Below are 16,111 nucleotides of genomic sequence, written 5' to 3'. Positions count from 1 at the left end.
TGCTTGTTAACACATGTAGCATCTTTAAAGGGGTTGTCCAGGTTTGGCACAAAAGTCTGCAGATCTGTGAATCCTCCCAGTGCGCACAGCACATACTGTCAGGATTCTCTGGTGCCAGGAGGTCATGTGACCGCAGGTATGCGATAGACATACTCCTGGGCACTTTCTGTCTAGAATTGCGCAACTTCGTCCAATACAAGAGAATTGAGTGAGGCTGCGCACGTCTATTCGGAATGTTGCCGGGAGTACACAAATGTCATACTTGCTGTCTTGCCAATAGAGAATCCTGATAGTACGTGTTATCCACACTGTGAGGATTCGCAAGTCTGCAGTCACATATATTGACTGCAGACTCTTGTGCTAAACCTGGACAACCCCTTTACCTCCTATCAGCTTTTTCTGTGCTTGGCTCACCTGAGTTAGGCCAGGTTCAGCCAGATTTCACCATCCGTTAAACACAAAATTATCCAAATTTACAGCCTAAGGGAGCAGTCAGATGGCTGTATAAAGCAGAGATCGGACGGCGGCTCTCCTGACCTGCGCGTGACAGCTGCATAGAAATATATGGAGCTGTGACGCATGGGTCAGAATAGCTGCCTGCCAGTCCGTACATTGGGGTCCGATTTATACGGCTACCCGACTGCGCCCTAAGAGGAATTTGAGAATGCAAAATCACGTTGGGACCCACGGTCAGTCTGTGCATTCCGATCCATATACCGACTGTAAAATATGATCTAAAGCTGGTAAAATGGAGGTTAAAGAGGAGAAGGTGAGCTGTGACTATCTGCTATTGTGAACTGATCCTGTATTATCTACATGTAGGTGATACCCATCGTAATAATCCTGCCTGAGATGACTACTAAGAAAGCAGAACAAGACGTGTCGCTCTACTATTGGGTTTAGTAGTGAGAGTAAAAACTGCAGAGTTTATTTATTTCTCTTAGCGACGTGGCAAATACTTTTATTTTTTATGTTTAACTTAAAAACTTTATTCAAACAATAGGAAATTTTTCTGACGACACAATTCTTTTAATAGCAGTAAGATATATTTTCTGTAATTTACCAAACACTTTTATTCTGTATTCCTTACAGGTGAAGTACGAGCTTGTACCCGCAAAGTAAAGACAAAGAATAATAAAAGTCTATAAAACAATGCATGACGCTTCTGCCTCCCTTACTGGAGATAAATCACACAGGCCGTCATGAGCCCTCCACATATATGTTGGATAAACATATTTTATGATGGCATTGTCATGCGGTGTGAAATAGTCACTGCAAATTTGTAGTACCATATTTTACGGATTATAAGACGCACTTTTTTCCCCAAAATTTGGGGAGGGAAATTGGGGTGCATCTTATAATGCGTATATACCTTACCGTTGCTGCAGGCTGGGATAAGGGGGTGTCCGGCGGTGCTGCTGTGGTCTCCGGTGCTGTGGGGGGGCTCTGCTGACATTTTGTGAAAGGCCAGAGTCCCCGCAGTTCTGTGGTTTCCTGTGCGGTGGACTCCGAGAAAATGGCCACTGGTGGGCAGCGCATGCGCAAATGGAGATCTCGGGAGATAAGATTTCAGTGCTGAAATCTCTTCTCCTGAGATCTTGATGTTGAATTCTCCATCTGCGCATGTGCCGCCCCCCAGTGGCCATTTTCTCGGAGTCCACCGCACAGGAAACCACAGAACTGCAGGGGCTCTGGCCTTTCACAAAATGTCAGCAGAGACCCCCGCAGCACCGGACACCTGCAGCGGCACAATGCACATCGGACACCTTCTCATCCCAGCGTGCGGCCTGCAGCATCACCCCACTTCTGCCTCCTCCATCAGCGACCCTAGGACCCCGCTTCACCGCAGCTACCACCCCCAGTAAGTAATAAGATGCATGGATTATAAGAAGCACCACCATTTTATTTAAAAAATTTTTTTTCCTATTTTTCTCCTCAAAATTTGGGGTGCGTCTTATAATCCGAAAAATATGGTAATTCCCCCCACGCCTGGACCTATTCTTCACGTTTCAGTCCAGTATAGCATACACCGCTGCGTACATAGAATACAGATCACACCGTTCACTTTCAAAGCAGCGTGGAAGGAGTTTAGCTGGTAGTAAATAGGAAAACGCGATACAAATTATTATTTTTTTTAAATATACAGTTAGATCCAGAAATATTTGGACAGTGACCGAATCTTCGTGATTTCAGCTCTGCAGGACACTATTTTTTTTTATTTAAACTGAAGCCTGTGAGATGTAATTGAAGTGTAGAGTTTCAGTTTTAATTAAAGGGATTGAGCAAAAATATCCTGTGAAACTTTCAGGAATTTCAATCATTTTTCTACAAAGCCTCCTGATTTCAGGGGCTCAAAAGTAATTGGACAAATTCACTTTTCTATAAATAAAATGTTATTTTTAACACTTTGTAGAGAATCCTTTGCAGGCAGTCACTGCCTGAAGTCGGGAAGCTATGGACGTCACCAAAAGCTGGGTTTCCTCTTCTGTGATGCTTTGCCAGGACTTTACCAGACCTGACTTCAGTCGTTGCTTGTTTGTGGGTCTTTGTGCCTTCAATGCGTCCATTACCCAGACATTTTTAAGGCAAAGAAGTGGAATATTCTGCCATGGCCGAGTCAATCACCAGATCTCATCCCCATTGAGCAGCATTTCACATTCTTAAGACAAAACTTAAAAAGGGTTGTCCACTGCTAGCACAACCCTGTCTCGATCTGAAGGTTTGCCCCCTGTAAAATTGAAAACACCAATACTCTCGTCCAGTGACTTCGCCATTCCGGCGGTGTCGGCCCTTGAGTTCCCGGGGCTCTTGTGCAGTTGTTTTGTCATGTGAGCCCTGCACCCAATCAGTGCTGGTGTCACTGTCCTCGACTTCAGAAGTATACGTAATCAAGAGGTGAGAGCTCCGACCGCTCACTTACTCTTAATTACTTATACGGCCAAAGACAGTGATGCCAGCGCTGATTGGGCACAGGGATCACGTGAAGGAACACGAGTGCCAACAATGCTGAGAATAGGTGTTTTCACTTTATTGGGGTCAAACATTCAGAGGGAGAAGGGCTGTCCTACTAGTGGACAACCCCTTTAAGTTTTGTCTTAAGCATGTGAAATGTGGAAGGAAACAAAAGAGAAAACAAAGAAGCATGCATAGAACCTTTGGGAACACCCACAATTCATAAAAGGCAATAAGTTTTACATTTTATTGAACAATGACAACACATGCAAAAAACACAGCAAAGCTCAATAAAAACAATGGCTGAAAAGACATCTAGTTATGCCCACGATGTGGCAATAACCAACCCACACCAAACCCCGGACAGCTAGTACAATTGACTACACAAGGCTTCAAAGAAAGGGGGAAAAAAAGCACACTGATTATAAAAGAACAATGTGTTCTAATGAGAACATTCCAAAAAATGCAATAAATAGAACTGCATATGCCTAATCATAGCACCATATGTATAAACACAATCATTATGAGCCAAAAGAAAAAGAATCAATGAGCCTGATATATAAAAGATCAAACCAATTCCTGTAGTATGTAAGAGGAAGCAGCCCAGTGATTTAGCCCAATGCTAGAGAGATGAAAGCGACATGGAAGGAGCCATGGAAGTATTGCCACAAGGCTGGCTGACCACTTTCCCCTGAGGAAGCCACACAGTCTTGGGGTGATATGCATAGGGTTTGCATCCTTCCATTCCACATCATCAATAAACACTAGTGACCCAGCGCCATTGGAAGCCATACAGGCCCCCGCCATCACAGTGCCTCCACCATGTTTTACTGAGGATGTGCTTTGCTTTGGATCATGAGCCGTTCTTCAAGCCTTCTTTCTTCCCATCATTCTGGTAGAGGTTGATCTTTGTTTCATCTGTCCAAAGAATGTTCTTCCAGAACTTCTCTTATGGTAGACTTAGATACTGAAACACCTACTTTCTGGAGAATGTTCTTCACTTGGGTGGATGTTGTGAAGGGTCTTTCTTCACCATGGAAAGGATTCTGCAATCATCCACCACTGTTGTGTTCCATACACATCCAGCCTTTTGAGTTTCCAAGCTCACCAGTGTGCTCTTTATTTTTTAAAACGTGCCAAATTGTTAATTTGGCCCCTGCTAACATTTCTGCTATCTCTATGATGGTTTTTTTTCTTTTCACCTCAATGATGGTTTTTCTTTTCTATTGAGAGCTTTGACCGCAGGTTGTGGGTTCACAGCAACAGCTTCCACATGCAAATGCCACACCTAGAATCAGCTCCAGACCATTTACCTGCTTAATTGATGATGTATTATGAGGAAACAGCCCATTAAGAGAGATAATTGTCCAATTACTTTTGGTCCCTTGAGAAACAGGCAGCTACAGATTAATGATCTGTAATTCCTTAACCCTTACGCCAAATAGGAGGTGAATACTCTCAAATTAAGGGCTCGCTCAGATGAGGACATAACTCAGAGGTTACTGGTTAAGCCCCATAATTACGGATTGCTCCCATCACGTTTGTTATACTGCCAGGACCTTATAACATGCTATACATTTCAAGCATTTAGGTGCAATTTTCTCTTTTGTTCCATATTTTCACTTTTTTTTCTTTACCCCAGTGTGAATGGACGATGCTTCAGTCTGTGCAGGCTGCAGGGAAGCGACTGCGAGCTACACATGCTCCACGAACCTCCCCCGCCTCACATTATGGTACGCTCCAAACGGCATCAGGTTCATACACTAGGCGACGAACCAGGGGGGGTGCGGATTGTGCACTACCTGTATAAATACCTCCGGGCTGGGCAGTCCCAGTAATAACGCCGCCGGCCTGCGTCCGCCTCACGGTGCTGAGCGCCTCCCCTACCCGACACCGCCCCGGACGGCTGCCTGACAGCCTCCGGTAATACCAGTCCCGGCCCCCAGAGGGAGCGCTGGCCGGAACGGAGCAGTATGGCAGAGCGGCTCATCCACTCCTTTGGGAATCTGCGCCTGGATGAGCGGCGCCCCCACCGGCAGCCGCAGAACAGACCCCCGCACCATCCCCGGCCCAGCTCTGCTCCTCCGCCCTCCAGGTTTACCAAGCACATCTACCTGCTGCGGGGGCTCCCGGGCTCCGGCAAGAGCAGCCTAGCCAGGTAGTAAGAGCGGGTGTGAGGGGCGCCATGGATGTAACAGCCGAGGGTAATGAGGGGCGCAGGCCGGGTATTATGGGGGCGCTGTGGAGGGTGCATAGCCATAGACACCTGCAGGGGGCGCTGTGGAGGGGGCACATAGCCATAGAGACCTGCAGGGGGCGCTGTGGAGGGGGCACATAGCCATAGAGACCTGCAGGGGGTGCTGTGGAGGGGGCACATAGCCATAGAGACCTGCAGGGGGCACATAGAAACCTGGAGGGGACATAGCTGTATACACCTGGAGGGGGCGCTGTGGAGGGGGCACATAGCCGTATACACCTGCAGGGAGAGCTGTTGATGGGGGCATAGCCATAGACGCCCTCCAGGTTTACCAAGCACATCTACCTGCTGCGGGGGCTCCCGGGCTCCGGCAAGAGCAGCCTAGCCAGGTAGTAAGAGCGGGTGTGAGGGGCGCCATGGATGTAACAGCCGAGGGTAATGAGGGGCGCAGGCCGGGTATTATGGGGGCGCTGTGGAGGGTGCATAGCCATAGACACCTGCAGGGGGCGCTGTGGAGGGTGCATAGCCATAGACACCTGCAGGGGGCGCTGTGGAGGAGGCATAGCCGTATACACCTGCAGGGGCCGCTGTGGAGGGGGCATAGCCGTATACACCTGCAGGGGGCGCTGTGGAGGGGGCATAGCCGTATACACCTGCAGGGGGCGCTGTGGAGGGGGCACATAGCCATAGAGACCTGCAGGGGGCGCTGTGGAGGGGGCACATAGCCATAGAGACCTGCAGGGGGCGCTGTGGAGGGGGCACATAGCCATAGAGACCTGCAGGGGGTGCTGTGGAGGGGGCACATAGCCATAGAGACCTGCAGGGGGCGCTGTGGAGGGGGCACATAGCCATAGACACCTGGAGGGGGCACATAGCCATAGAAACGTGGAGGGGGCATAGCTGTATACGCCTGGAGTAGGCATAGCCATAGACACCTGCAGGGGGCGCTGTGGAGTAGGCATAGCCATAGACACCTGCAGGGGGCGCTGTGGAGGGGGCACATAGCCATAGACACCTGCAGGGGGCGCTGTGGAGGGGGCACATAGACACTTGCAGTGGGCGCTGTGGAGTAGGCATAGCCATAGACACCTGCAGGGGGCGCTGTGGAGGGGGCACATAGCCATAGACACCTGCAGGGGGCGCTGTGGAGGGGGCACATAGCCATAGAAACGTGGAGGGGGCATAGCTGTATACACCTGGAGGGGGCGCTGTGGAGGGGGCACATAGACACCTGCAGGGGGCGCTGTGGAGGAGGCATAGCCATAGACACCTGCAGGGGGCGCTGTGGAGGAGGCATAGCCATAGACACCTGCAGGGGGCGCTGTGGAGGAGGCATAGCCATAGACACCTGCAGGGGGCGCTGTGGAGGAGGCATAGCCATAGACACCTGCAGGGGGCACATAGAAACCTGGAGGGGACATAGCTGTATACACCTGGAGGGGGCGCTGTGGAGGGGGCACATAGCCGTATACACCTGCAGGGAGAGCTGTTGATGGGGGCATAGCCATAGACGCCTGCAAGGGGCGCTGTGGAGGGGGCATAGCCATAGACACCTGCAGGGGGCGCTGTGGAGGGGGCATAGCCATAGACACCTGCAGGGGGCGCTGTGGAGGGGGCATAGCCATAGACACCTGGAGGGGGCATAGCCATAGACACCTGGAGGGGGCATAGCCATAGACACCTGCAGGGGCGCTGTGGAGGGGGCACATAGCCATATACACCTGCAGGGGATGCTGTGGATGGGGCACATAGCCATATACACCTGCAAGGGGGCGCTGTGGAGGGGGGCATTGCCATATACACCTGCAGGGGGCGCTGTGGGGTGGGCATTGCCATATACACCTGCAGGGGGCGCTGTGGAGGGGGGCATTGCCATATACACCTGCAGGGGGCCCTGTGGAGGGGGCATAGCTGTATACACGTGGAGGGGGCACATAGCCGTATACACCTGCAGGGGGTGCTGTGGAGGAGGCATAGCCATATACACCTGCAGAGGGCGCTGTGGAGAAGGCATAGCCATATACACCTGCAAGGGGGCGCTGTGGAGGGGGGCATTGCCATATACACCTGCAGGGGGCGTTGTGGAGGGGGCATAGCTGTATACACCTGCAGGGGGCCCTGTGGATGAGGCATAGCTGTATACACCTGGAGAGGACGCTGCAGATGGGGCATAGCCGTATACACCTGTAGGGGGTGTTGTGGATGGGGCATAGCTATATACACCTGCAGGGTGCATAGCCGTATACACCTGCAGGGGCCGCTGTGGAGGGGGCATAGCCGTATACACCTGCAGGGGGCGCTGTGGAGGGGGCATAGCCGTATACACCTGCAGGGGGCGCTGTGGAGGGGGCACATAGCCATAGAGACCTGCAGGGGGCGCTGTGGAGGGGGCACATAGCCATAGAGACCTGCAGGGGGTGCTGTGGAGGGGGCACATAGCCATAGAGACCTGCAGGGGGCGCTGTGGAGGGGGCACATAGCCATAGACACCTGGAGGGGGCACATAGCCATAGAAACGTGGAGGGGGCATAGCTGTATACGCCTGGAGTAGGCATAGCCATAGACACCTGCAGGGGGCGCTGTGGAGTAGGCATAGCCATAGACACCTGCAGGGGGCGCTGTGGAGGGGGCACATAGCCATAGACACCTGCAGGGGGCGCTGTGGAGGGGGCACATAGACACTTGCAGTGGGCGCTGTGGAGTAGGCATAGCCATAGACACCTGCAGGGGGCGCTGTGGAGGGGGCACATAGCCATAGACACCTGCAGGGGGCGCTGTGGAGGGGGCACATAGCCATAGAAACGTGGAGGGGGCATAGCTGTATACACCTGGAGGGGGCGCTGTGGAGGGGGCACATAGACACCTGCAGGGGGCGCTGTGGAGGAGGCATAGCCATAGACACCTGCAGGGGGCGCTGTGGAGGAGGCATAGCCATAGACACCTGCAGGGGGCGCTGTGGAGGAGGCATAGCCATAGACACCTGCAGGGGGCACATAGAAACCTGGAGGGGACATAGCTGTATACACCTGGAGGGGGCGCTGTGGAGGGGGCACATAGCCGTATACACCTGCAGGGAGAGCTGTTGATGGGGGCATAGCCATAGACGCCTGCAAGGGGCGCTGTGGAGGGGGCATAGCCATAGACACCTGCAGGGGGCGCTGTGGAGGGGGCATAGCCATAGACACCTGGAGGGGGCATAGCCATAGACACCTGGAGGGGGCATAGCCATAGACACCTGCAGGGGCGCTGTGGAGGGGGCACATAGCCATATACACCTGCAGGGGATGCTGTGGATGGGGCACATAGCCATATACACCTGCAAGGGGGCGCTGTGGAGGGGGGCATTGCCATATACATCTGCAGGGGGCGCTGTGGGGTGGGCATTGCCATATACACCTGCAGGGGGCGCTGTGAAGGGGGGCATTGCCATATACACCTGCAGGGGGCCCTGTGGAGGGGGCATAGCTGTATACACGTGGAGGGGGCACATAGCCGTATACACCTGCAGGGGGTGCTGTGGAGGAGGCATAGCCATATACACCTGCAGAGGGCGCTGTGGAGAAGGCATAGCCATATACACCTGCAAGGGGGCGCTGTGGAGGGGGGCATTGCCATATACACCTGCAGGGGGCGTTGTGGAGGGGGCATAGCTGTATACACCTGCAGGGGGCCCTGTGGATGAGGCATAGCTGTATACACCTGGAGAGGACGCTGCAGATGGGGCATAGCCGTATACACCTGTAGGGGGTGTTGTGGATGGGGCATAGCTATATACACCTGCAGGGGGCATAGCCGTATACACCTGCAGGGGGGTGCTGTGGAGGGGGCATAGCCGTATACACCTGCAGTGGGGGTGCTGTGGATGGGGCATAGCCGTATACACCTGCAGGGGGCGCTGTGGTGGGCGCATAGCTGTATACACCTGGAGGGGGCGCTGTGGAGGGGGCACATCGCTGTATACACCTGCAGGGGGCGCTGTGGAGGGGGGCATAGCTGTATACACCTGGAGGGGGCGCTGTGGAGGGGGCACATCGCTGTATACACCTGCAGGGGGCGCTGTGGAGGGGGGCATAGCTGTATACACCTGGAGGGGGCGCTGTGGAGGGGGCACATCGCTGTATACACCTGCAGGGGGCGCTGTGGAGGGGGGCATAGCTGTATACACCTGGAGGGGGCGCTGTGGAGGGGGGCATAGCTGTATACACCTGGAGGGGGCGCTGTGGAGGGGGGCATAGCTGTATACACCTGGAGGGGGCGCTGTGGAGGGGGGCATAGCTGTATAGCAAGTTCAGAAAAGATCGACCAGAATGGTGACCGGTCTGCAAACCCTGTCTTATGAGGAAAGGTTGCAGGATTTGGGAATGTTTAGTTTGCAAAAGAGAAGACTGAGAGGAGACTTAATAGCTGTCTACAAATATCTAAAGGGCTGTCACATTGTAGAAGGATCAACTTTATTCTCATTTGCACAAGCAAAGACTAGAAGCAATGGGATGAAACTGAATGGGAGGAGACACAGATTAGATATTAGAAAAAACTTTTTGACAGTTAGAGTGATCAATGAGTGGAACAGGCTGCCACGAGAAGTGGTGAGTTCTCCTTCAATGGAAGTCTTCAAACAGAGGCTGGACAGACATCTGACTGGGATGATTTAGCGAATCCTGCTTTGAGCAGGGGGTTGGACCAGATGGCCCAGGAGGTCCCTTCCAACTCTACGATTCTATGATTCTATGATACACCTGGAGGGGGCGCTGTGGAGGGGGGCATAGCCGTATACACCTGGAGGGAGCGCTGTGGAGGGAGGCATAGCCGTATACACCTGGAGGGGGCGCTGTGCAGGGGGCATAGCTGTATGCACCTGCGGGGGCGCTGTGGAGGGGGGCGTAGCTGTATACACCTGGAGGGGGTGCTGTGGAGGGGGGCATTGCTGTATACACCTGGAGGGGGGCATAGCTGTATACACCTGGAGGGGGCGTTGTGCAGGGGGCATAGCCGTATACACCTGCAGGGGGCATAGCTGTATACACCTGGAGGGGGCGCTGTGGAGGGGGGCATAGCTGTATACACCTGCAGGGGGCGCTGTGGAGGGGGGCATAGCTGTATACACCTGCAGGGGGCCCTGTGGATGAGGCATAGCTGTATACACCTGCAGGGGGCGTTGTGGAGGGGGCATAGCTGTATACACCTGCAGGGGGCCCTGTGGATGAGGCCTAGCTGTATACACCTGCAGGGGGCGTTGTGGAGGGGGCATAGCTGTATACACCTGCAGGGGGCCCTGTGGATGAGGCATAGCTGTATACACCTGGAGAGGACGCTGCAGATGGGGCATAGCCGTATACACCTGTAGGGGGTGTTGTGGATGGGGTATAGCTATATACACCTGCAGGGGGCGTTGTGGAGGGGGCATAGCCGTATACACCTGCAGGGGGGTGCTGTGGAGGGGGCATAGCCGTATACACCTGCAGTGGGGGTGCTTTGGATGGGGCATAGCCGTATACACCTGCAGGGGGCGCTGTGGTGGGCGCATAACTGTATACACCTGGAGGGGGCGCTGTGGAGGGGGCACATCGCTGTATACACCTGCAGGGGGCGCTGTGGAGGGGGGCATAGCTGTATACACCTGGAGGGGGCGCTGTGGAGGGGGGCATAGCTGTATACACCTGGAGGGGGCGCTGTGGAGGGGGGCATAGCTGTATACACCTGGAGGGGGCGCTGTGGAGGGGGGCATAGCCGTATACACCTGGAGGGGGTGCTGTTTAGGGAGGCATAGCCGTATACACCTGGAGGGGGCGCTGTGCAGGGGGCATAGCCGTATACACCTGCGGGGGCGCTGTGGAGGGGGGCGTAGCTGTATACACCTGGAGGGGGGCATTGCTGTATACACCTGGAGGGGGGCATAGCTGTATACACCTGGAGGGGGCGTTGTGCAGGGGGCATAGCCGTATACACCTGCAGGGGGCATAGCTGTATACACCTGGAGGGGGCGCTGTGGAGGGGGGCATAGCCGTATACACCTGCAGGGGGCGCTGTGGAGGGGGGCATAGCTGTATACACCTGCAGGGGGCCCTGTGGATGAGGCATAGCTGTATACACCTGCAGGGGGCGTTGTGGAGGGGGCATAGCTGTATACACCTGCAGGGAGCCCTGTGGATGAGGCCTAGCTGTATACACCTGCAGGGGGCGTTGTGGAGGGGGCATAGCTGTATACACCTGCAGGGGGCCCTGTGGATGAGGCATAGCTGTATACACCTGGAGAGGACGCTGCAGATGGGGCATAGCCGTATACACCTGTAGGGGGTGTTGTGGATGGGGTATAGCTATATACACCTGCAGGGGGCGTTGTGGAGGGGGCATAGCCGTATACACCTGCAGGGGGGTGCTGTGGAGGGGGCATAGCCGTATACACCTGCAGTGGGGGTGCTTTGGATGGGGCATAGCCGTATACACCTGCAGGGGGCGCTGTGGTGGGCGCATAGCTGTATACACCTGGAGGGGGCGCTGTGGAGGGGGCACATCGCTGTATACACCTGCAGGGGGCGCTGTGGAGGGGGGCATAGCTGTATACACCTGGAGGGGGCGCTGTGGAGGGGGGCATAGCTGTATACACCTGGAGGGGGCGCTGTGGAGGGGGGGCATAGCTGTATACACCTGGAGGGGGCGCTGTGGAGGGGGGCATAGCTGTATACACCTGGAGGGGGCGCTGTGGAGGGGGGCATAGCCGTATACACCTGGAGGGGGCGCTGTGGAGGGAGGCATAGCCGTATACACCTGGAGGGGGCGCTGTGCAGGGGGCATAGCCGTATACACCTGCGGGGGCGCTGTGGAGGGGGGCGTAGCTGTATACACCTGGAGGGGGTGCTGTGGAGGGGGGCATTGCTGTATACACCTGGAGGGGGCGTTGTGCAGGGGGCATAGCCGTATACACCTGCAGGGGGCATAGCTGTATACACCTGGAGGGGGCGCTGTGGAGGGGGGCATAGCTGTATACACCTGCAGGGGGCGCTGTGGAGGGGGACATAGCCGTATACACCTGCAGGGGGGCGCTGTGGAGGGGGGGCATTGCTGTATACACCTGCAGGGGGGCGCTGTGGAGGGGGGGCATTGCTGTATACACCAGCAGGGGGGGCGCTGTGGAGGGGGGCATTGCTGTATACACCTGCAGGGGGCGCTGTGGAGGGGGCATTGCTGTATACACCTGCAGGGGGCGCTGTGGAGGGGGACATTGCTGTATACACCTGCAGGGGGGCGCTGTGGAGGGGGGCATTGCTGTATACACCTGGAGGGGGCGTTGTGCAGGGGGCATAGCTGTATACACCTGGAGGGGGCGCTGTGGAGGGGGGCATAGCCATATACACCTGCAGGGGGCACTGTGGAGGGGGGCATAGCTGTATACACCTGCAGGGGGCGCTGTGGAGGGGGGCATAGCTGTATACACCTGCAGGGGGCGCTGTGGAGGGGGGCACAGCTGTATACACCTGCAGGGGCGCTGTGGAGGGGGGCGTAGCTGTATACACCTGGAGGGGGCGTTGTGCAGGGGGCATAGCCGTATACACCTGCAGGGGGCGCTGTGGAGGGGGGCATAGCTGTATACACCTGGAGGGGGCGCTGTGGAGGGGGGCATAGCTGTATACACCTGGAGGGGGCGCTGTGGAGGGGGGGCATAGCTGTATACACCTGGAGGGGGCGCTGTGGAGGGGGGCATAGCTGTATACACCTGGAGGGGGCGCTGTGGAGGGGGGCATAGCCGTATACACCTGGAGGGGGCGCTGTGGAGGGAGGCATAGCCGTATACACCTGGAGGGGGCGCTGTGCAGGGGGCATAGCCGTATACACCTGCGGGGGCGCTGTGGAGGGGGGCGTAGCTGTATACACCTGGAGGGGGTGCTGTGGAGGGGGGCATTGCTGTATACACCTGGAGGGGGCGTTGTGCAGGGGGCATAGCCGTATACACCTGCAGGGGGCATAGCTGTATACACCTGGAGGGGGCGCTGTGGAGGGGGGCATAGCTGTATACACCTGCAGGGGGCGCTGTGGAGGGGGACATAGCCGTATACACCTGCAGGGGGGCGCTGTGGAGGGGGGGCATTGCTGTATACACCTGCAGGGGGGCGCTGTGGAGGGGGGGCATTGCTGTATACACCAGCAGGGGGGGCGCTGTGGAGGGGGGCATTGCTGTATACACCTGCAGGGGGCGCTGTGGAGGGGGCATTGCTGTATACACCTGCAGGGGGCGCTGTGGAGGGGGACATTGCTGTATACACCTGCAGGGGGGCGCTGTGGAGGGGGGCATTGCTGTATACACCTGGAGGGGGCGTTGTGCAGGGGGCATAGCTGTATACACCTGGAGGGGGCGCTGTGGAGGGGGGCATAGCCATATACACCTGCAGGGGGCACTGTGGAGGGGGGCATAGCTGTATACACCTGCAGGGGGCGCTGTGGAGGGGGGCATAGCTGTATACACCTGCAGGGGGCGCTGTGGAGGGGGGCACAGCTGTATACACCTGCAGGGGCGCTGTGGAGGGGGGCGTAGCTGTATACACCTGGAGGGGGCGTTGTGCAGGGGGCATAGCCGTATACACCTGCAGGGGGCATAGCTGTATACACCTGGAGGGCGCGCTGTGGAGGGGGATATAGCCGTATACACCTGCAGGGGGCGCTGTGGAGGGGGGCATAGCTGTATACACCTGCAGGGGGCACTGTGGAGGGGGGCATAGCCGTATACACCTGCAGGGGGGCGCTGTGGAGGGGGGGCATTGCTGTATACACCTGCAGGGGGGCGCTGTGGAGGGGGGGCATTGCTGTATACACCAGCAGGGGGGGCGCTGTGGAGGGGGGCATTGCTGTATACACCTGCAGGGGGGCGCTGTGGAGGGGGGGCATTGCTGTATACACCAGCAGGGGGGGCGCTGTGGAGGGGGGCATTGCTGTATACACCTGGAGGGGGCGTTGTGCAGGGGGCATAGCCGTATACACCTGCAGGGGGCATAGCTGTATACACCTGGAGGGGGCGCTGTGGAGGGGGGGCATTGCTGTATACACCTGCAGGGGGGCATTGCTGTATACACCTGCAGGGGGGCGCTGTGGAGGGGGGCATAGCTGTATACACCTGCAGGGGGGCGCTGTGGAGGGGGGCATAGCTGTATACACCTGCAGGGGCGCTGTGGAGGGGGGCATAGCTGTATACACCTGGAGGGGGGCATAGCCGTATACACCTGCAGGGGGTGCTGTGGAGGGGGGGCATTGCTGTATACACCTGCAGGGGGGCGCTGTGGAGGGGGGGCATTGCTGTATACACCAGCAGGGGGGCGCTGTGGAGGGGGCATTGCTGTATACACCTGCAGGGGGCGCTGTGGAGGGGGGCATTGCTGTATACACCTGCAGGGGGGTGCTGTGGAGGGGGGCATTGCTGTATACACCTGCAGGGGGCGCTGTGGAGGGGGGCATTGCTGTATACACCTGCAGGGGGCGCTGTGGAGGGGGCATTGCTGTATACACCTGCAGGGGGCGCTGTGGAGGGGGGCATTGCTGTATACACCTGCAGGGGGGCGCTGTGGAGGGGGGCATTGCTGTATACACCTGCAGGGGGCGCTGTGGAGGGGGGCATTGCTGTATACACCTGCAGGGGGGCGCTGTGGAGGGGGGCATTGCTGTATACACCTGGAGGGGGCGTTGTGCAGGGGCATAGCTGTATACACCTGGAGGGGGCGCTGTGGAGGGGGGCATAGCCATATACACCTGCAGGGGGCGCTGTGGAGGGGGGCGTAGCTGTATACACCTGGAGGGGGCGTTGTGCAGGGGGCATAGCCGTATACACCTGCAGGGGGCATAGCTGTATACACCTGGAGGGCGCGCTGTGGAGGGGGATATAGCCGTATACACCTGCAGGGGGCGCTGTGGAGGGGGGCATAGCTGTATACACCTGCAGGGGGCACTGTGGAGGGGGGCATAGCCGTATACACCTGCAGGGGGGCGCTGTGGAGGGGGGGCATTGCTGTATACACCTGCAGGGGGGCGCTGTGGAGGGGGGGCATTGCTGTATACACCAGCAGGGGGGGCGCTGTGGAGGGGGGCATTGCTGTATACACCTGCAGGGGGGCGCTGTGGAGGGGGGGCATTGCTGTATACACCTGCAGGGGGGCGCTGTGGAGGGGGGGCATTGCTGTATACACCAGCAGGGGGGGCGCTGTGGAGGGGGGCATTGCTGTATACACCTGGAGGGGGCGTTGTGCAGGGGGCATAGCCGTATACACCTGCAGGGGGCATAGCTGTATACACTTGGAGGGGGCGCTGTGGAGGGGGGCCATTGCTGTATACACCTGCAGGGGGGCATTGCTGTATACACCTGCAGGGGGGTGCTGTGGAGGGGGGCATAGCTGTATACACCTGCAGGGAGGCGCTGTGGAGGGGGGCATTGCTGTATACACCTGCAGGGGGCGCTGTGGAGGGGGGCATTGCTGTATACACCTGCAGGGGGCGCTGTGGAGGGGGCATTGCTGTATACACCTGCAGGGGGCGCTGTGGAGGGGGGCATTGCTGTATACACCTGCAGGGGGCGCTGTGGAGGGGGGCATTGCTGTATACACCTGCAGGGGGCGCTGTGGAGGGGGCATTGCTGTATACACCTGCAGGGGGGCGCTGTGGAGGGGGGCATTGCTGTATACACCTGCAGGGGGGCGCTGTGGAGGGGGGCATTGCTGTATACACCTGGAGGGGGAGTTGTGCTGGGGGCATGGCTGTATACACCTGGAGGGGGCGCTGCCAAGGGGGCACATAGCTGTATACACCTGGAGAGGGCGCTGCAGATGGGGCATAGCTGTATACACCTGCAGGGGGCGCTGTGCACAGGCTGTATATACGGTGCTGTTTGGCTCCTTTGATGGGATCGGCCTCCGCACATTTGCCGCCATCTGTTTATTTTTCTCTTATTATGGATGTGATAATAACCTTTCTCTGCTTCTTGGTATT

General features: G+C 57.0%; 2 protein-coding genes across 4 annotated transcripts in view; both read left to right on the top strand.

Moving 5' to 3' along the window:
* Positions 1–1,155, top strand: part of LOC141096518 (uncharacterized) — a 55,221-nt gene extending 54,066 nt beyond the window's left edge. For all 3 annotated transcript variants that reach the window (XM_073583191.1, XM_073583192.1, XM_073583190.1), the window contains one exon: positions 1,093–1,155. In XM_073583191.1, coding sequence (XP_073439292.1) covers positions 1,093–1,122 — 30 coding nt within the window. In that variant the 3' untranslated portion in view covers positions 1,123–1,155. The remainder of the gene's footprint in view (positions 1–1,092) is intronic.
* A 3,169-nt stretch (positions 1,156–4,324) lies between these two features.
* N4BP2L1 (NEDD4 binding protein 2 like 1) overlaps positions 4,325–16,111 on the top strand; it is a 35,273-nt gene continuing 23,486 nt past the window's right edge. Inside the window, exon 1 of the mRNA XM_073583189.1 lies at positions 4,325–5,110. Coding sequence (XP_073439290.1) covers positions 4,926–5,110 — 185 coding nt within the window. The 5' untranslated portion in view covers positions 4,325–4,925. The remainder of the gene's footprint in view (positions 5,111–16,111) is intronic.

Source organism: Dendrobates tinctorius, unplaced genomic scaffold, assembly GCF_039654945.1.
Source record: "Dendrobates tinctorius isolate UK_male_01 unplaced genomic scaffold, ASM3965494v1 ptg000075l, whole genome shotgun sequence".
Classification (NCBI taxonomy): domain Eukaryota; kingdom Metazoa; phylum Chordata; class Amphibia; order Anura; family Dendrobatidae; genus Dendrobates; species Dendrobates tinctorius.
Note: the sequence above shows the minus strand (reverse complement) of the source record. Positions and strands in the feature narration are given on the sequence as shown.